This window comes from Dendropsophus ebraccatus, chromosome 1, assembly GCF_027789765.1.
Source record: "Dendropsophus ebraccatus isolate aDenEbr1 chromosome 1, aDenEbr1.pat, whole genome shotgun sequence".
Classification (NCBI taxonomy): Eukaryota; Metazoa; Chordata; class Amphibia; order Anura; family Hylidae; genus Dendropsophus; species Dendropsophus ebraccatus.
In genome coordinates, this window is record NC_091454.1 from 56,846,280 (window position 1) to 56,867,840 (window position 21,561).

Consider the following 21,561-nt stretch of genomic DNA (forward strand, 5'->3'; position numbering starts at 1 on the left):
GCACAGGTAGGATACATGTGCTGTATGTGGCTGCACAGGTGGGAGACATGTACTGTATGTGGCTGCACAGGTGGGAGACATGTACTGTATGTGGCTGCACAGGTGGGAGACATGTACTGTATGTGGCTGCACAGGTGGGAGACATGTACTGTATGTGGCTGCACAGGTGGGATACATGTACTGTATGTGGCTGCACAGGTGGGATACATGTACTGTATGTGGCTGCACAGGTGGGATACATGTACTGTATGTGGCTGCACAGGTGGGATACATGTACTGTATGTAGCTGCACAGGTGGGATACATGTGCTGTATGTGGCTGCACAGGTTGACTACATGTACTGTATGTGGCTGCACAGGTGGGATTTATGTACTGTATGTGGCTGCACAGGTCGGATACATGTACTGTATGTGGCTGCACAGGTGGGATACATGTGCTGTATGTGGCTGCACAGGTGGGATACATGTACTGTATGTGGCTGCACAGGTGGGATACATGTACTGTATGTGGCTGCACAGGTAGGATACATGTGCTGTATGTGGCTGCACAGGTGGGAGACATGCGCTGTATGTGGCTGCACAGGTGGGAGACATGCACTGTATGTGGCTGCACAGGTGGGATACATGTACTGTATTTGGCTGCTTAGAGGGGATTACATGACTGTATGTGGCTGCTTAGGGTGGAGATGAAAGAGAAAAACAACCATGCAGCAGGGGGGCACAGATATTGGCATAAAAAGGCATAAACCTATTATCAAACATCAGCATCAGAGGGTTGGGGCTCTGTGCTTTCTCTTACACAGTCCAACCTCTATCTTACAACTTCCAGCAGCCTGACAGACACACTGACAATAATCACTCACTGTCATAGCTGCTGCTGCTGCTGCTCTTCACAGTCCTGTCCCTGGCAGCCAAAACCCTGCAGGATCCCTCCAGCCCCTGTCATCACATGCTCTCTCCTCTCCTCCTCACACAAGGTATGCCGGACAGTGGAGTACAGGAGGGGAGGGGCTGTCAGCAGCAGTAGCGTGCAGGAGAAGAAGTGGAGAGAGAAAACCCAGCCCCGGCCAGGCACAGCATCCAGTCACTAAGTGGGCCCCCACGGGAGCATGGGGCCCGCACTTCCCGGGTGCTGATGCCATCTGGGGGCCCACTACAGACATGTGCCTTGCTGAGCTGACGCTTTAGAGTCTGAGCCTGGCGGGCCCCTCTATTGGCCTGGGCCCCTGTGCAGCTGAACAGGCTGCACAAGTGATAGGTCCGCCTCTGCACATACATATCTTTTTGTATATAAGCCTTATAGAACTGCATCTAACACTAAGCACTAAACATACACCAGTTTATTCCTCGCACTGATGATTCCCCCTATACTGTATATATACTGTATAATACACAGTGAAACCTTGAATTCCAAGTAACATGGTTTGAGAGCTTGCAAGACACGCTAATAATTGTAAAGGAGCAAGATTTCTTAATACAAGCCCCCCTGTGACCTCATCCTGATACTGAACTCGGTAGACTCTCATTTTAACCCACTGCTACTTGATCAACTCCGCCAGTGATCGGAAGCCTTCCGGCTCTCCGGTGCCGCCAGAGGTGTGTATGGTGGGAGAGGTAACTAAGTAACCCCTTTTTACTGATACAGTGTTCTTTATTGATCTAGAACACCTTACCTACCTTATTTTTGGATTGTAGAAGAAATTGTCTGCATTTTAATTATTTCTTATTGGAAGATTTGCTTTTATATGCAAGTGATTAGGATTACAAGCATGTTCCCTGGACGAACTATACTCATAATTCAAAGTTTCATTATATTTATATCTATACGGGGATAAATGAAGGAGACCGCACTTCCAAGGAAATGCCACTTTTTAATCACACCAGTGCAACGTTTCAACTCAATGTGTAGCCTTTCTCAAGCAGTGACAAAATACACCCCAAAAGCTCAGTATATATACATATACAATTGGTCAGACAGTCAAGTGGAAAGAAAAGTAAATATTGTGAATATTACATGATCAAACCTGTTGAAATACAAAATCATTAGATATCATCTAGTGAGAATAGTACGAGACCGTACTGTCATAATCATCACAAGTGTTATTAGTGATAACGTCATACAGTGTATAAAGATCAGGTGATGACCTCAGAACATTTCTCATCCTCAGCGCCCCATGCACAGTAGGGAGCTATCAGCAGGTTAGATTCATCTGCTTACTACTCTTCACTCCTCCAGCGTCCTGATGCAGTTGTTGGTGTCCCCCACTGTCCGTAGCCGCTGTTACTTCTTAGACGAGTTTGTCTTGGGAGTGACAACCCACTCAGCCAATCACTGGTCGCAGCGCTGTCCTGTCTTACTCAGCAATTACCTGAGTGGGCTGTCACAGCGGCTACAGAAAAGCAGGGGACACCAGCGACCGCATCAGGACACCAGGGGAGCACTGAGAGATAAGCATGTTTGTTTTGTTTACTAATATGGCAAAAACATGTTAAAAATTAAGGCATGCTGGATAACCCCATTAAGGTAGAAGCCCGTCCCTTTTGAAAATCCAGCAGCCGGCAGAGGGGTATTTGATAACAAGTATGAACTTACCTCTCCCGTGCCCGCAGTGAGCTGTGGCACCAGCCTCAGAACCCCCCATCTCATCTGCTGCCAACGTTACGACCCGGTTGATGCCACTCCAGTCACTGACAGTCGGGCTGTCCATCAACAGGGTCGGGCATTTTCCCCCAAGCTGTGATTTCATCAAACTTGGAGGAAAATGACTTCCCCCGAGGCCGGTCCCGCCGTTCACCTCGGACTCAGGGAGAGGTAAGTGTGTACTTGTTATCAAATTCCCCCCTGACGGCTTTTCGGAATTTTCTCCTTTAAGATCAGTTGCAGCAAGTGAACGTACCCCAATGTTATTCAGGTTAGAGCAAAAAGTATTAAAGTATTGTATTGCCCCCCAAAAGTTATACAAATCCCCAATATACACTTATTACGGGAAATGCTTATAAAGTGCTTTTTTCCCTGCACTTACTGCTGCATCAAGGCTTCGCTTCCTGGATAACATGGTGATGTCACGACCCGACTACCAGAGCTGTGTGGGCTGTGGCTGCTGGAGAGGATGATGGCAGAGGGATGCTCAGTGTCCCTCCAGTGCCCTGTGTCCCCCTGCCATCATCCTCTACAGCAGCCACAGCCTGCACAGCTGTGGGAGTCGGGTTGTGACATCTCCATTTTATCCAGGAAGTGAGGCCTTGATGCAGTAGTAAGTGCAGGGAAATAAGCCCTTTATAAGCATTTCCCGTAATAAGTGTATATTGGGGATTTGTATAACTTTTGGGGGGCAATACAATACTTTGATAAAAATTTTCGCTGGACTTCTCCTCTAAAGGGAAACTGACAGCACAGATATACATATAGCCATGTTGCCGCTTTCCTACTGTTGATCACACAAGCAGTGCATAAGTACTTTCCGTGGTGCTCTATGATCCAGCAGCTTCCTAAAAAGGGTTCTTTATGCCCAGGCTCAGTGTCATAGAGGTGTGTGTGTCATTGTCTGCACACATCCTCTGCCCACCCTGTTCTCTGGCTGATGCAGTATCTTTAGACCACTGCCTGTCTCCTCTGGCTGAAGATACTGGAAGGCCAGAGGCTGTGTGGGGCAGGCGCAGACACATCTCTGAGACACAGTCAGTCAGAGAATAAAGAACGGTTCTTAGGAAGACGCCGGATCACAGAGCAGCACAGGTAAGTATACACTGCTCATGTGATCGGCCATGGGAAACTAGCAGCATGAATATATGCATAGCTGTGCTGTCAGTTTCCCTCAAAGTGGTATAAGGGTCAGGTTAGAGGGGTCCAACAATGGGACGCAACTGTCCTATGTTTTGAATACAGCTGAGCGGGGTTTTCCTTAGACAGCAGTAGTACACCCTGTTATCTGACAGAGTTATCCACAGGATAACAGGTGGGCGTCCTGTCACAACAGAAGAGGCGGCAGAGAGGCCCGTCCTTCTGCAGTATAGCATCAGCCACAGCCCCTGAGCCATGGTTCAAACCGCAAGTTCTCTGCCTTTAGGCAAAGTAGCAACCACTGACACCGCTCCGCCTATGTGTAATAACCCGGAAGTGTTCCCCGCGGTTGCCTTGGTGCTGCGGCGCTGAGGAGTGACGTCACTGGCCTGCGTCTCGGGCATCATGTCGGCGCTCGCGCTGCAGGAACACTTTAAGGCGAATAACAAGACCCGGGAGTTCCCGGCACATACTGCTAAGGTGCACTCGGTGGCCTGGAGCTGTGATGGGCGCCGTCTGGCATCCGGGTCCTTCGATAAGACGGCCAGTGTGTTCTTACTGGAGAAAGATCGGCTGGTGAGGTTGCCTGTGTAGTCAATGGAACCTGTGCCGTTTATCCAGCCCTGTCTGTTACTGTGGTTTCTGTAATAATCCGAGATTTTACCGCAGCGTGTGAACAGATGCTGTTAGTATTGTCATTTAAAACCATGTGACAGCGTCTATATATCTCCTGATCACCCGCTGCTATCAGTAACTTTTTACATTCCTTGCAGTGAGACCCGCTGCTATCAATAGCTTTAGATATGTCTGCTGAGGTGTCAACACATATTTGTATGCCAGTGTCTCTTTAATTTAACCCCTTCCTGCTGCAGTGACTTGTGGCATTATTCTTTTAGTTTTTCCTTCTGGCTTTCTAAAAATCATAACTTTTCTATGCTGATAAGAAATAACTTTTGATCTTAGAATAACCCCTTTAAATTACAGTATATATACATACATACATTTTCCTGGCAATATAATAATGTACTTACAATAAATGGCTAATGGTGCGTTTACACAGACAGATTTATCTGACAGATCTTTGAAGCCAAAACCAGGAACAGACTATAAACAGGGATCAGATCATAAAGGAAAGACTGGGATCTATCCTCTTTTCAAATCCATTTCTGGCTTTGGCTTCCAAAATCTGTCAGATAAATCTTTCTGTGTAAATGCACTCTTAGACTACTGAAGTAGTACAGACCTCCAGGGATATTAGATAATAACCCATAATGTTTATTATACAAATCACAAATATACAGATAGAAATATGAGGTGATTTAGCTTTATAGCAGTTCTGGTAGGCTATGGCGGCATTCCAACATTTCTGGCTGAAACTACACCTCAAATGGGGTAAAACGGCCTAAAATTAACTTTAGGCCGTTTTACCACATTTGAGGTGTAGTTTCAGCCAGAAATTTTTGGAATGTAGCCATAGACTACCAGAAGTGCTATAAAGCTAAATCACCCCATACAAAATGGCATAATGTAATTTATGTAAAGTATATTCCATACACAGTAAAGCCTTGGATTACAAGTAACTTGGTTTAAGAGCATTTTATAAGACAAGCTAGTAATTTTAAAACATTAACTTTTTTTATTTAATACAACCCCCCCCCACCATGTCCCCATCCTGATATTGTACTTGGAAGAAAGCACTCTAATTTCAACCCACTGCTACGAGTTGAAAAAAATTTTGTCCTATGATTTAAGATCTCAGGGGGTGTTCACGACTGTAGCTGGCACACACAAACATGGCTACTAACCCAAGGATTTGGCCAAAATTAGATGGCTGCAGGTACATGCAAAGACATCTCTGTTGTGGACAAGCCTCATGGCAAAGAACAGTAAATTATAGGAGCAGAGTATGCTGGTCATGTCTGTAATGTATAGTGGGCTCAAGGTATACAGTCATGGCCAAAAGTTTTGAGAATGACACAAATATTATATTATCACATGATCTGCTGCCCTCTGGTTTTTATGTGTTTGTCAGATGTTTTTATCACATACAGAAATATAATTGCAATCATATTATGAGTAACAAAAGCTTATACTGACAGTTAGAATGAGTTCATGCAGCAAGTCAATATTTGCAGTGTTTACCCTTCTTCTTCAGGACCTCTGCAATTCTCCCTGGCATGCTCTCAATCAACTTTTGGACCAAATCCTGACTGATAGCAGTCCATTCTTGCACAATCAATGCTTGCATTTTGTCAGAATTTGTTGTTTTTTGTTTGTCCAACCGTCTCTTGATGATTGACCACAAGTTCTCAATGGGATTAAGATCTGGGGAGTTTCCAGGCCATGGACCCAAAATCTCTGTTTTGTTCCCTGAGCCATTTAGCACTTTTGCTTTATGGCAAGGTGCTCCATCATGCTGGAAAACGCATTGTTGATCGCTAAACTGCAGTTGGGAGAAGTTGCTCTTGGAGGACATTCTGGTACCATTCTTTTTTTATGGCTGTGTTTTTAGGTGAGACTGTGAGAGAGCCGATTCCCTTGGTTGAGAAGCAACCCCACACATGAATGGTTTCAGGATGCTTTACAGTTGGCATGAGACAAGACTGGTGGTAGCGCTCACCTCGTCTTCTCCGAATAAGCTGTTTTCCAGATGTCCCAAACAATTGGAAAGGGGATTTATCAGAGAAAATGACTTTACCCCAGTCCTCAGCAGTCCCATCCCTGCACCTTTTGCAGAGTATCGGTCTTTCCCTGATGTTTTTTTCTGGAGAGCAGTGGCTTCTTTGCTGCCCTCCTTGAGACCAGGCCTTGCTCCAAGAGTCTCCGCCTCACAGTGCGTGCAGATGCACTCACACCTGCCTGCTGCCATTCCTGAGCAAGCTCTGCACTGCTGGTAGCCCGATCCCGCAGCTGAAACACAGAAACGGTCCTGGTGCTTGCTGGTCTTTCTTGGGCGCCCTGGAGCCTTTTTGGCAACAATGGAACCTCTCGCCTTGAAGTTCTTGATGATGCAATAGGTTGTTGACTGAGGTGCAATCTTTCTAGCTGCAGTACTCTTCCCTGTTAGGCCATTTTTGTGCAGTGCAATGATGACTGCACGTGTTTCTTTAGAGATAACCATGGTTACCGAGAGAAACAATTATGCCAAGCACCAGCCTCCTTTTAAAGTGTCCAGTGACAGATTGATCTCCAGCCCTGTCCTCATCAACACCCACACCTGTGTTAATGGAGCAATCACTGAAACAATGTTAGCTGGTCCTTTTAAGGCAGGGCTGCAATGATGTTGAAATGTGTTTTGGGGGATAAAGTTTATTTTCTAGGCAAATATTGACTTTGCAAGTAATTGCTGTTAAGCTGATCACTCTTTATAACATTCTGGAGTATATGCAAATTGCCATTTTAAAAACTGAAGCAGTAGACTTTGTAAAAATTTATATTATTTATATTAATTTGTATCATTCTTAAAACTTTTGGCCATGACTGTACAAGATCAGGGTCACATTGGTGGGGTATTAAATCTGTGCAGACCTGGCGATCAGCTAGCAAGGGAAATGACACTTCTGGATAAGTGGAGCACAACACGTGTGGCAGGCGACTTCCACATGTGGCCAGCAAACGTTGCTGAGCAGAGTACCCTGCTTTAATGGTAGTGCTGCATGGACATCACTGTGACAAGTACATTAATGTAACACAGAGGAACGTTATTGCAAATGGTCTGTCCACATAATAAGTGGCTCGGTACAATCAGGAGGTTGCTATGATTTGTGAATTGTCAAGTAAAATACAGTTCTTTAAATTTCAGATAAAAGAGACAAATTACCGCGGACATGGCGATAGCGTAGATCAACTTTGCTGGCATCCCTCAAACCCAGATCTTTTTGTCACTGCATCAGGTGACAAGACTATTCGTATATGGGATGTTCGATCTGAAAGATGTCTTACAACTGTCACCACAAAGGGTGAGTATCCACAATACTGGTAGCTGAAACTTGTTTTTTTTTCTAATTGGTTTCTATGTTCTTATGGGGGCATCCGCCTAGTCTGAGCTATTTTTAACAGCATTAAAAAAAAAAAAAAAAAAAAAAAAAAAAAAGCTTTACAGCAGTCCCCATGGACAGAGACACAAAAGACTGTCCCAGACCCTATTCATGATAATGGAATCTTTTTTCTAGGCACACTCTGTTACCCTTCTACAGGGAGGGTGGGCGGGTCTTTGACCCTACATCTTGTGTGTGTATACCTCTGTTATCTATATATATATATATATATATATATATACTCATGTCACAGTTCACTGTAATCCTTGTAAAAGAGAAACTTAAAATAAAAAAAAATACTTTAACAATATTTTCTGATTACACATTCCCTGTATAAAAAATAAATAAATAAATAATTATATTATATATATATATATATATATATATATATATATATATATATATATATATATATCCTCTCCCTTCCCCCCCCCCCCCCCCCCCCCCCAATGAGACCTTTAGCACCTGTCCATAGGATTAATGATTATGATTAGTGTCCCCTGCTAGGACTCCCAATTCTCTTACATGGTGGTCCCGAGTGCCTCCATTTTTGTCATCAAGGTCATGCATTTTAACTGGAGTAGCTGTCAGCATGCATACTGCAGTTTTATTCTATAGGATTGTTTCTCAGACTCTGAATGGAGATTGGGGCAACCACTCTAGAAACTAGTTAATACATTTATCACCTTTGCTGCAGATAGGTTGTAAATGTTTATCTACCAAAGCTACTTTAAGGGTACATTCACACGTACCGACTTGCAACGAAAATCTCACTGCGAGTTTTGCAGCGAGATCCGCTACGAGTAAAGGTCCTGGCAGGCCCCTGTCAATACATATTCACAGCGGTCTGAGGAGAAAGGTAAGAGACATACCTTCCTTTTCAGCGTCTCTGACGCTGTAGGGGGCTATCGGCGCGTTAGATTCATCTAACCTGCTGATAGTTCCCCTTTAAAGTGGATGTCCATTTGGCAGGCCCATCTGCCAATCTAGTGGCCGAGGCAGGACACTGCTACAGCCACTGATTGGCTCGGCGGGTCTGCAATGTCTCAGCCGGTAAACCTTGTAGATAGAAAAGCCAATAGCTGTGGAATGATCTCTTTAAAGGTCACAGAGTATGCTCCGTAATGTTTCCTATTCATATCCGTGAGACAGGTCCAGTCTATTGATGTGTATGTCCAAGGGGCATGCTGTAAAGCATATCACTAAATGCTGTAACGACAGCTCTGGCAAGATGGAAGCCCGTGATAATAATGTACAAAAAAAAATTGTGATCTAGGTGATACCTGACCTTTAATGTCATGTATTTGCCCACTTATATTCTCATCTATAGATTAGTTTTCACCGATGGGTATGAAACATATATGTTCCTTAATTACCATAAAAGCTATCTTATGCACCTGTATCCTATGATGATTTGCCAGTATATTGCCTGGCTATAGCCACAACTACAGCTAGTATGCATTCCTGTTTGCTGGCTTTGTCATGCATTAGATATCATCTCCCTGCTACACCACCTGCCTATCTCTCTTGTATTGTCATTGATGATGATATATCTTGCTTTTAGGTGAAAACATCAATATTTGCTGGAGCCCAGATGGTCAGACTATTGCGGTTGGAAATAAGGACGATGTTGTCACCTTTATAGATGTTAAAACCCATCGCCCCAAAGCAGAGGAGCAGTTCAAGTTTGAGGTCAATGAAATTTCCTGGAACAATGATAACAATATGTTCTTCCTCACCAATGGGAATGGCTGCATTAACATTCTGAGGTATGACGACTATCATTTGTAACTTAAGTGCAGCTATTTTACTAATCCATGTTTATCTTTAGTGATGCCTGATCATATACACACACTATTTGCTTGTTCAGCATTGACTGGAAAAGTCATCCAGTTCAGTACATGACCCTGGTGAGGTAGATGCCAGTTTTTCTCCTCTTAGGACAAGCATTCCTTTTTCACTCCAAATCTGAGAATCAGAATAAATCCCTGAAACAGCGAGCCTTCACGTAGTCTGGAAACTGTAACGTGTAGGTTTCCAAATATTGCTTAGGTCAGCACCCTGTAGAGAATGAATGGATCGCTGGCTGTGTATATACACCACTGCTCCATTCATTTAGGGGGAAATTGGCCTCTGTTTTCAGGATTGTTCATGGTCCCAGCGGTCAGACTTGTGCTGATTGTCTAGATGTCTCCTATGTGGCTTATAGGGGATAACTTTTAATCTTGGAATAATCCCTTTAAGGTCAATTGCCCCTGTGATTTATCACATGACAATTTATAAGGCACTGCTGGCTAGTCAATGTTTAAGATAGAAATAAGAAAGAGTTTAGAAAATCTTTTAAAGCCAAGACTGCTCCCTCAGTGATCCTGGTTGTGGAGAGATTTGGCCATGTATATTAAGCACAAGTATGCAGGGCTGAAAAAACTTGCAGGAAAAAAGTAGACAATGTTAATGAAAATGATTACTTTTGTTCCACTCTTTGGGTTATTGTGCCGCCAAATGAGTTATCCGGGATAAGAAAAGGCACAGCTACTTTCTTGCAAAAACAGCACCACCCCTGTCATTAGTTTGTGTGTGGCATTAAAATTAATCTCCATTGACTTCAATAGAACTGAGCTTCAAATTCACACCCAAACTGACAACATGTTGCTCATCTATGCCCAGGGGCTGGCTGGCAAATTTTAGCCCGGGGGGCAAGCACACAGCACTGGCCCATAAGTAGCAGGCTGGCGGCCCATCCTTTAAGGACCACTCTGGCCCTTACCTATAACATCTTCGTCATTTGTGACCAAATATCCTACTGTGCCCTGTGAAGGGATCAGAAGTCACTTTCCTGTATAAGTCTATGGGGCGGCTCAGCGATGACACGGAACGTACCCATAGACAGATGCTAGGAATGCTGGGTGACCTCTATCGTACTGAGTATATGATGCTGGAAAGCTGGGTGACCTTCATCAAACTGAGTATATGATGCTGGAAAGCTTGGTGATCTCCATCATACTGAGTATAAGATGGTGAGAAAGCTGGGTGACCTCCATCCTACTGACTATAAGATGCTGGGAAAGCTGGGTGACCTCCATCATACTGAGTATAGGATGGTGGAAAAGCTGGGTGACCTCCATCATACTGAGTATAAGATGGTGGAAAAGCTGGGTGACCTCCATTATACTGACTACAAATACAAGATGCTGGGAAAGCTGGGGTTTCTGTATTTTTTTTTACTGCTGTGGTCCTGTGGGTATAGGCATTCCTCTTTTTAGAACACCCCCCTCGTGTGTGCACCCCCCATTAGTAAAAATAATAATAAACAAAACAACAAACACACATACTTATATGTATCCTCTATGTACTCCTGTATATATGTATCCTCTATGTACTCCTGTATATGTCTTCTCCTGTATATATGTCCCCTCTATGTACTGCTGTGTATGTCTACTCCTGTATATATGTATCCTCTATGTACTGCTGTATATATGTATCCTCTATGTACTGCTGTGTAGGTCTCCTCCTGTGTGTGCGTATATACATTATATATATATATATATATATATATATTCACAAGGGAATATGCAATGCAGAAAAATTTGGATCAGCGTAACTATATATATATATATATATATATATATATATATATATATATATATATATATATATACACACACACAGGAGGAGACCTACACAGCAGTACATAGAGGATGCATATATACAGGAGTACATAGAGGAGACATATATACAGCAGTACATAGAGGAGACATATATACAGCAGTACAGTGGAGACATATATACAGCAGTACATAGAGGATGCATATATACAGGAGTACATAGAGGATATATGATGTATCCTCTATGTACTCCTGTATATATGTATCATCTATATACTTCTGTATATATGTCTTCTCTATGTACTCCTGTATATATGCATACCCCACAACTTTTGCTGGGGGGAAAGAGGGACATAGCCACGCCCATAACTGTGCTCTATGACCCCATAGCCACATCATCTATTACCATTATATAAGTAACAAATATTATCACCACTCCACTGGTGCCTCCATCTAGGTAGGGTGTAGTAGTGGAGGTATAGTGAATAAGGGGTGTAGTAGTACAGGTAAAGATGAGGGGTGAGGTAGTACAGGTATAGATATGGGGGGTATTAGTAATACAGATGAGGGGCATTAGTAGTAGTAGTACAGGTAAAGATGAGGGGTGAGGTAGTACAGGTATAAATGAGGGGTGTATTAGTAGTACAGATGAGGGGGATTAGTAGTACAGGTACAGATGTGGGCTGTAGTAGTACAGGTAAAGATGAGGGGTGTAGTAGTAATACGGGTATAGCTGAGGGGTCACTGGGGGAAACTGGGGCAGCTGGGGGTGACTGGGAGAGCTGGGGGTGTACGGGGCAAACTGGGGGAGCTGGGGGTGACTGGGAGAGCTGGGGGTGTATGGGGCAAACTGGGGGAGCTGGGGGTGACTGGGAGAGCTGGGGGTGTATGGGGCAAACTGGGGGAGCTGGGGGTGACTGGGAGAGCTGGGGGTGTATGGGGCAAACTGGGGTTGACTGAAGGGGGACTGGGGACAGTTGGAGTTGACTGAAGGGGGACTGGGGATGACGGAGGCGAAATGGGAAAGACTGGGGGTGACTGAGGGGGACTGGGGGTGATTGAGGGGCACTGAGGCAGACTGGGGGTGACTCTAGGGGGACTGGGGCAGCTGGGGGTGATTGGGGCAGGAGTGCACATAGCCCTCCTCCTCTTCCTCTCACCCTGGCACACAAGTTCCCCTCCCCGCCACACGTGCAGGTCCCCGGTCTTTGAAGGAGGCCGCAGGGACTGTAGTGGTGATATCACCACTACAGTCCCTGCGGCCTGCTCCAGAGACCGGGGACCTGCACGTGTGGCCGGGAGGGGAGCAGGACGTGATATTTATAGCTCAGGCAGGTCAGTCGCAGCTCTGTTAGGCGGACTGCCCGACCGCCCTGCACCTCACCTCCGGCCCAACACTCCACGCACCGCCATAAGCCCGCCATGCACCTCACCTCCGCGCCGCACGCTTGACCTGCACCTCTTGCCCGGCCGCCAACCCGACAATCCATGCTGCTCCGCCTGCAATGATTTTTTGTGAAAATTTAATTTAAGATTTTTACAAAAATCTAATTGATTCTAACCTTCTGGGCGAATTAATTTGTTTACTCACCCAGCCCTAACTCCTCTGTATGTCTCCTCTTGTATATATGTATCCTCCATGTACCCCTGTATATACAGTATGTCTCCTCCTGTATATGTATCCTCTATATACTCCTCTGTATGTCTCCTCCTGTGTAGGTCTCCTGTATATATGTATCCTCCTGTGTAGGTCTCCTGTATATATGTATCCTCCTGTATATATGTATCCTCCTGTGTAGGTCTCCTGTATATATGTATCCTCCTGTGTAGGTCTCCTGTATATATGTATCCTCCTGTATATATGTATCCTCCTGTGTAGGTCTCCTGTATATATGTATCCTCCTGTGTAGGTCTCCTGTATATATGTATCCTCCTGTGTAGGTCTCCTGTATATATGTATCCTCCTGTGTATATGTATCCTCCTGTGTAGGTCTCCTGTATATATGTATCCTCCTGTGTAGGTCTCCTGTATGTATGTATCCTCCTGTGTAGGTCTCCTGTATATATGTATCCTCCTGTGTAGGTCTCCTGTATATATGTATCCTCCTGTGTAGGTCTCCTGTATATATGTATCCTCCTGTGTATATGTATCCTCCTGTGTAGGTCTCCTGTATATATGTATCCTCCTGTGTAGGTCTCCTGTATATATGTATCCTCCTGTATATATGTATCCTCCTGTATATATGTATCCTCCTGTATATACAGGGCTCCAGACTAAAAAATTTACCTAGGAGCCATTGGCTCCTAACCTGAAAAATTTAGGCGCCAAATAGAATATTTGGTCGCCAACATTTGAAACCATGTAAAATTAATGTTATGGGACTTACTGTGTGCAGAGGCCACGGCAGCCTCCTCCTCCTTTACTGTGTGCAGAGGCCGCAGCCTCCTCCTCCTTTAGATTCTCTCTTTTCTTAGTTTGAAAACGTTCAACATGGAAACTTGCAACTTGACAACCATATCCAGTCTGACAACCATATACAGTCTGACAACCATATACAGTCTGACAACCATATACAGTCTGACAACCATATACAGTCTGACAACCATATACAGTCTGACTCAGTACTTCAGCTGCACTTGGCTAGCCTTTTAATGAGGCTTACTCTTCTGAACTTGAACTTAAAGGGAACCTGTCGACCCCCGTGCCGGGGTGACAGGCTCCCAACCCCCCGTTAGAACCCCCTTTACTCACTTAATCGCGCCGGGTCCCGCTTCTGAAGATGGTCGGGTCCCGGAGATCTCAGCCGCTGCAGCCCGGCGTGCGCTGAGAGATGAGTCCAACGCTCATAGAGAATGACAGGAGAGTCCAGCACTCCGTCATTCTCTATGAGTGTTGGACTCATCTCTCAGTGTGCGCGCCGGGCTGCAGCGGCTGAGATCTCTGTGACCCGACCATCTTCAGAAGCTGGACCAGGCGGGATTAAGTGAGTAAAGGGGGTTCTAACGGGGGGTTGGGAGCCTGTCACCCCGTCACCGGGGGTGACAGGTTCCCTTTAAAAGCTTGCAACAGTCTATACATACTGAGCTAGACTTCTGACTGCAGCCATAGTGACCCCCCACAAGATGTGTATATAGATAGATATATCTCTCACCTAGTGACTAATGCAAGTGACCCCCTACAGTACAGACACCTGAGGGGCCCTGATAATAATAATTGTGCATATATCTATCTCCCAGTGTCTGCAGCCAGTTTGCCCTACACTTATAGATGGCCCCCTCCCCTTATAGATGACCCTCTCTACCCCCATTATAGATGCCCCCTCTTCTCCCCCCCATTATAGATGCCCCCTCTCCCCCCCCCATTATAGATGGCCCCCTCCCCTTATAGATGACCCCCTCTACCCCTATTATAGATGCCCCCTCCTCCCCCGAATTATAGATGCCCCCTCCTCCCCCCCATTATAGATGCCCCCTCTCCCCCCCCATTATAGATGGCCCCCTCCCCTTATAGATGACCCCCTCTACCCCTATTATAGATGCCCCCTCCTCCCCCGAATTATAGATGCCCCCTCCTCCCCCCCATTATAGATGCCCCCTCTCCCCCCCCATTATAGATGCCCCTCTTCTCCCCCCCCATTATAGATGCCCCCTCTCCCCCCCCCCCCATTATAGATGCCCCCTCTCCCCCCCCCCATTATAGATGCCCCCTCTCCCCCCCCCATTATAGATGCCCCCTCTCCCCCCCCCCATTATAGATGCCCCCTCTCCCCCCCCCCATTATAGATGCCCCCTCTCCCCCCCCCCATTATAGATGCCCCCTCTTCTCCCCCCCTTATAGATACCCCCTCCCCTTATAGATGCCCCCTTTCCCCCCCCATTATAGATGCCCCCTCTTCTCCCCCCCTTCCCTTGAAGATGGCCCCCTCTCCCCCCCTTGAAGATGGCCCCCTCTCCCCCCCTTGAAGATGGCCCCTCTTCTCCCCCCATTATAGATGCCCCCCCCTTTCCTCTATGCTAAGCAATATTTAAAAAAAAAACAAACACACAAACTCACCTGACAACCCGCTCCCCCGGCGATCCTCTTCTTCTTCGGACGCTGTCCCCGGCTGATGCGCGGCTGCCGGGGGTGTCCCGTCCTATCCCCGGCAGCGCGGCGCGTCAGTGAGCTCCCTGTACGCCGGGGCTGTGACTTCTGACACAGGAAGCGTCTCTGACGTGCGCTTCCTGTGCCGGAAGTCAGGGCCCCAGGCAGCTCACTGATGCGCCGCGCTGCCGGGGATAGGACGGGACACCCCCGGCAGCCGCGCATCAGCCGCGCATCTTAAAGAGACAGCGCGCTGCCGCCGGGGCCAGTCGCAAATGGCGCCCAGATTAATAAATCTGGGCGCCATTTGCAAAATGTCGGTCGCATTGGCGACCATTTTGGTCGCCATCTGGAGCCCTGATATATGTATCCTCCTGTGTAGGTCTCCTGTATATATGTATCCTCCTGTGTAGGTCTCCTGTATATATGTATCCTCCTGTATATATGTATCCTCCTGTATATATGTATCCTCCTGTATATATGTATCCTCCTGTGTAGGTCTCCTGTATATATGTATCCTCCTGTGTAGGTCTCCTGTATGTATGTATCCTCCTGTGTAGGTCTCCTGTATATATGTATCCTCCTGTATATATGTATCCTCCTGTGTAGGTCTCCTGTATATATGTATCCTCCTGTGTAGGTCTCCTGTATATATGTATCCTCCTGTGTAGGTCTCCTGTATATATGTATCCTCCTGTGTATATGTATCCTCCTGTGTAGGTCTCCTGTATATATGTATCCTCCTGTGTAGGTCTCCTGTATGTATGTATCCTCCTGTGTAGGTCTCCTGTATATATGTATCCTCCTGTATATATGTATCCTCCTGTGTAGGTCTCCTGTATATATGTATCCTCCTGTGTAGGTCTCCTGTATATATGTATCCTCCTGTGTAGGTCTCCTGTATATATGTATCCTCCTGTGTAGGTCTCCTGTATATATGTATCCTCTATATACTCCTCTGTATGTCTCCTCCTGTATATATGTATCCTCCTGTGTAGGTCTCCTGTATATATGTATCCTCTATATACTCCTCTGTATGTCTCCTCCTGTATATATGTATCCTCCTGTGTAGGTCTCCTGTATATATGTATCCTCCTGTGTAGGTCTCCTGTATATATGTATCCTCCTGTATATATGTATCCTCCTGTATATATGTATCCTCCTGTGTAGGTCTCCTGTATATATGTATCCTCCTGTGTATATGTATCCTCTATGTCAGGGATAGGGAACCTTGGCTCTTCAGCTGTTGCAAAACTACAACTCCCATCATGCATGGACAGCCTATGGCTGCCCAGGTATGATGGTAGTAGTAGTTCTGCAACAGCTGGAGAGCCTTGGTCCCCTCCCCCTGCCCTATGTCCTGCTGTATAGGTACCTGGCTTCCTGCAGACACCATCTTCTCTGTCTTCAGGCTCTTCTAGCCCAGACACAGGAGAACCAGCTGGGAGGAGAGAGCGGCCTCTGGTGGCCGGAGGAAGATACTGCGTACAGCAGTTTGCTTTTTACCATAAGCCTCATAGGCTTATAGAAAGCATAATGGCCATAAAGGGGGCGGGGCTTAACGTCATGGGGGGCGGGGCTTCAGCGGCCGCGTCCATCACAGACCGGATCCACAGCACAGGTAAATATGACAGAAGAGGGCGGGGCTGTAAGCAGGGGAGGCACTGAGGACTCCAGCCAGCTGTCAGCTGCCATGCGGCCCTGACAACTGGGGGAAGACCGGCCCGGGGGGCATGTTCCCCCCTGCCCCCCGGCCCAGCCCGCCCCTGTCTATGCCTGTATATTAGGTGCCTCTGGAGTTCAAATCGTTCCATTTACACAGCTATGATTTATGCTTGTGAGATGACATTGAAATATACTGATATTCTGCTAAATGGCGATTGTGCCGCTGCATTATAGAGATGAGTCTGTCTCTTTGCTGACAACTTCCCTAGCAATATCTTTTAGAATTTTGTCTAGATATATGCAAGCTGAAATTTTAGCAGTGTTCATGTAAATACTCTAAGTAATGTATTTTTTCTCGGTATTCCAGTTATCCAGAGCTCAAGCCAATTCAGTCCATTAATGCCCACCCTTCAAATTGCATTTGCATAAAATTTGACCCTACTGGAAAGTATTTTGCCACTGGCAGTGCTGATGCGCTTGTCAGTCTGTGGGATATAGAAGAGCTGGTGTGTGTGCGCTGTTTCTCCAGGTAAGTGCTTGTTTTAGCATCCAGAAGTTAACTTGTTACATCGTCTTTTCTTGCTGCATGTGTGTTGCATGTTTTTTTTTTTCACACAAATGTAGGATTACTATTTTGTAATTTGTTGATCAACTATTTGACTGGAGTTGACACTAGACATTTTTCTTAAATTAAATAAAATTATATTTAGGCCCTAAAGGGGCATTGTCATTTCCAAAACTTTTCATGTGTCATAGCGACGTATCAAAAGTATTGATTAATCTGTTATGAGTGTACAGACCCCGACAGATCAGAAGAATGAGCCAGGACTAGGGATGACTCTCTTGTGCATTCTCTCTTGGCTCAGTGTCATGTGTTACACGGCCTGATATTTCAGAGCAAGCGAGCTCCAACCTGTCAGGTCAGCGTTCGCTTCCTTTTTGTTCCCTGCTCCGTGTCGGTGCTAATACACCCACTGACATTGAGCGGGGAACTGTAAGAGGGGCTGCCCGCACGATCTTTAAATCGTCTGGGTGACCTGTAAGAGATGGCAGCGGTTAGCTGCCACCCCCCCTATTACACGGAGAGACAGACAGCAGACATCACTATTGTTATCAGGATTTTAGGTCATGCTTTGAAGCAATGTTCAGTGGACATTGTGTATGTTGGCTGATTGTTGATTGAAAACATGACCTATTACACAAAACAATTATTGGCTGAAATGGCTAGTAATCGGCCAAGAATGGCCTTTAGGGTATAAACCCACACACCGTATATGCAGCAAATACGCAGCAAAAACGCAGCAAATACGCAGCAGATGTGAAGGTGAAGATTTGATGCTGTGTTCAGTTATTTAGATCTAATCTGCTGCGTATTTGCTGCGTATCGCAGTAGTAAATACGCTGCATATACGGTGTGTGGGTTTGTACCCTTAATCACTTTGTGTAATAGTATCCTCAGACGCCTGCAGCGCTTCCCTGTTTGTTCAACTGAACAAGGACATGGCAATAGGTCACGACAATAGGTTTCTAAAACAGCTGGTGTACTTTAAAGGGGGTATCCACTTTTTAAAAGTATTTAATGATAGTATCAAGGCCCAAATAAAATAGAATAACATCAGCAGTCACATGTCTCTATTCTTGGTCTATGTCTTGATCGGTTTAAGCAAATATCCATGAAATAATAATTCTGGATCACATGTTTTTATTGCTCTGGGTGAATACAAATATTTACTAGAATCAACAGATCAGGAGTGGAAACAGGTTCTCTAAGTAATTCTTGTTTCTTGCTTTGCAGGTTGGACTGGCCTGTGAGGACCCTAAGCTTCAGTTATGATGGGAAAATGCTGGCATCTGCATCTGAGGACCATTTTATCGACATTGCACATGTTGAAACAGGTATTGGTTACAGTATTTCATTAGTGCCTGACTGATGGCTTGTCCTTGTCATATTCTCTTTAGTAAGTCTGTCTTTGTTCACACTATAGAAATATATATTTTTGCAGAAACCATCCAAGCTTAGATGTGTTACTGCAGCAATTCTGGTAAAGGCTGTATCTTTGTCTATACGTTTTTTAAGGTTGTATTTATATCAGCCATTTTTGTAAAAACCTTTTTGGTAAAAGTTTAGTGTTTGATTTCTATTAGTCAAAACCAAGAGTAGAACTGACACACAATAAAAGCTATAATGCAAGGGCTTTATTTATTTATTTTTTTGTAGCGCTACTTGATTTCAGCTGCAAAGTAAAGCACGTTTATGTTGCATGCAATCTTGGGGACTGCAGCAGTCACTCAATAGTTAAAATCTATTACGTAGTGCCACAAAGTCAGTGTAGCTCCGGCTTAATGGAAAGGTTTGCACTCTTTCTGTGTGTTAGCCTCCACTACTGGTTTGAGCTAAAAACACAGACCAAAATGCTACGAGTGAACCCAGCTTTACCCCTCATGCAGATTACCACATGGCATGTACATTCTTTATAATGCTTTATAATGGAACTTAGGGGTTTTTTTTACCCTTGGGACTTGTGGTGATGCATTGACCTGTGTAAAAGGGTCCTTGGGTTTCAGTGAAATTTTTTTGTGCACAAAAAAAATCAACCTGTATGATGTTGGTAGTATGCTTTGTGATCTTTTATTATTGTCTCTTTGGTTCTTAGGTGAGAAGTTGTGTGAAGTTCAGTGTGAGTCGCCCACTTTCACTGTAGCCTGGCATCCGAAGAGGTACCTTTTGGCATTTGCCTGTGATGACAAGGATGGCAAATATGATAGTAGCCGTGAAGCTGGCACTGTAAAATTATTTGGTCTTCCAAATGACTCTTGACAAGCAATGACTCAAGAAATGACTGTTTACTTGTTCTCTGTACCCTAGCCTGCCAATGCTTACAAAGCCAAACACTGAAAGAGGCATGTATCAAGATGGTGAACGCAACAGCTCCGGCGTGCCAGGATTTCTGTACAAGACCCTCATGTTTTGCTATATGGTTTGATCCTGGATGTCCTTTTAATGCAAATGCATTAATGATACAACTGTTGTTGTTTTTTTAGTAACATTTAATTTGTAATAAAACTCTTGAAAATGTGGGATATTATATGAATTAAGTGTAGAAAGTGTAAAAACTTCATTTTAACATCAAGAAAACAAACATTAAATGGGCACTGTCATAAAAAAAAAATTGTGACATGTCAGAGAGACATTTTAAAATAGGTTTGATTGGCTGTGTTGGAGAACGAGCCGAAAGAAGTCACACCAGCTCCATATCACATGACCTAGACAGCCTTTTTATGGGATCCGTATAGGTCTGAAAAGGGACTCTGGTGCTGAATTTCTTAGTATATGTGCATATATGTTTTGTAGAGAATCTTGAGCATGATCAGGTTCATCCAAATCCGAACGCTTTGCATTTGATTACCAATGGCTGAAGTTGGATGCAGCCCTAGTGAGTCTTGGAAAACATGTTTCCAGGCAGCCTTAGGGTGGTATCCAACTTCTTTAGCCACTGGTATTTAAATTCACAGCGTTCAGGTTCCTTCGAACCTGATTGTACTTGAGATTCTCTCATCTCTAATGTTTTGTTAAAAGCTTCCCCAACAGTTTTCCTGTCCTGTACCTTAATGGTACCTGATTTGGCGGTTGTATGTCCTGCGCAGCGTTTTAGAGATATTTGGTGCACCGAGAAACCACACATTGCTCTGAGACAAGTAGCTGGATGCTTTCTCTCATTAAATGCTGGAAATGTTGCCCCTGTACCATTTTAAAAGGAGTTTCACTAGTTTATGGCATCATGTCAAGGACTCGCAGTAGACATGTGGGCTGTGCAAATGCTGTTATACAGGATGATATAGGGCTGTTTATATTATAATCACCCCATGTAATAGGAAACTAGTGTCATTTAGGTTTAGATCCGTGTTGCTGTAACCCTTTACTTTCTCCTGTTAAGTTTAGCTGCAGATACAGATAGAAATATAGCTAAAACTGTGAACGGTTTTCAAGCATAAACTAAATCTGGGAAGATTTTCACACGAAAAACATGTCTGCTTTCTTCCAGGAACAGCAACTCTCCTGTCCTCAGTTTTGGTGTGGCAGCTCAGTTATATTTGTGCACAGGAGGTACCTAGGAAGACCAGTTTAAAGATATCTCCTCTCCCAATGACGCATGCCTTCTGGTCTCCTCAGTCCTGCCTCTAGTATCCTCCCCAGTCTGACCTGTCAGTGCAGCAGCATCTCCCATATGGGCAGGGGGCAGTTTTTCTGTAATATGCAAAGTTATATTCTTCAACACCAGTGCAGAGTATGAGCCTGCGCAGTAGGACTCATATGCTGCCGTGGTGACGGCTATGATGATGCGGCAACACTGACAGGCCGGGATGGGGAGGATACTGGAGGCGGGACTCG

The 21,561-nt window shown here is 45.0% G+C and overlaps 1 protein-coding gene across 1 annotated transcript; it reads left to right on the plus strand.

Annotated features, from left to right (window-relative positions):
• The first annotated feature begins 4,133 nt into the window (after positions 1-4,133).
• THOC3 (THO complex subunit 3) lies at positions 4,134-20,252 on the plus strand. The gene is made up of 6 exons (XM_069971466.1): positions 4,134-4,356; positions 7,583-7,739; positions 9,382-9,586; positions 17,539-17,700; positions 18,967-19,067; positions 19,826-20,252. The coding sequence occupies exons 1-6, from the start codon at positions 4,186-4,188 to the stop codon at positions 19,987-19,989; spliced, it is 960 nt and encodes a 319-aa protein (XP_069827567.1). The 5' UTR covers positions 4,134-4,185; the 3' UTR covers positions 19,990-20,252.
• The last annotated feature ends 1,309 nt before the right edge of the window (positions 20,253-21,561 follow it).

Coding starts and splice junctions, on each gene's coding strand:
- THOC3 (XM_069971466.1), top strand. CDS start 4,186: ATGTCGGCGCTCGCGCTGCAGGAACACTTTAAGGCGAATAACAAGACC. Junction 4,357..7,582: donor TACTGGAGAAAGATCGGCTG/GTGAGGTTGCCT, acceptor TTTAAATTTCAG/ATAAAAGAGACAAATTACCG. Junction 17,701..18,966: donor TGTGTGCGCTGTTTCTCCAG/GTAAGTGCTTGT, acceptor CTTGCTTTGCAG/GTTGGACTGGCCTGTGAGGA.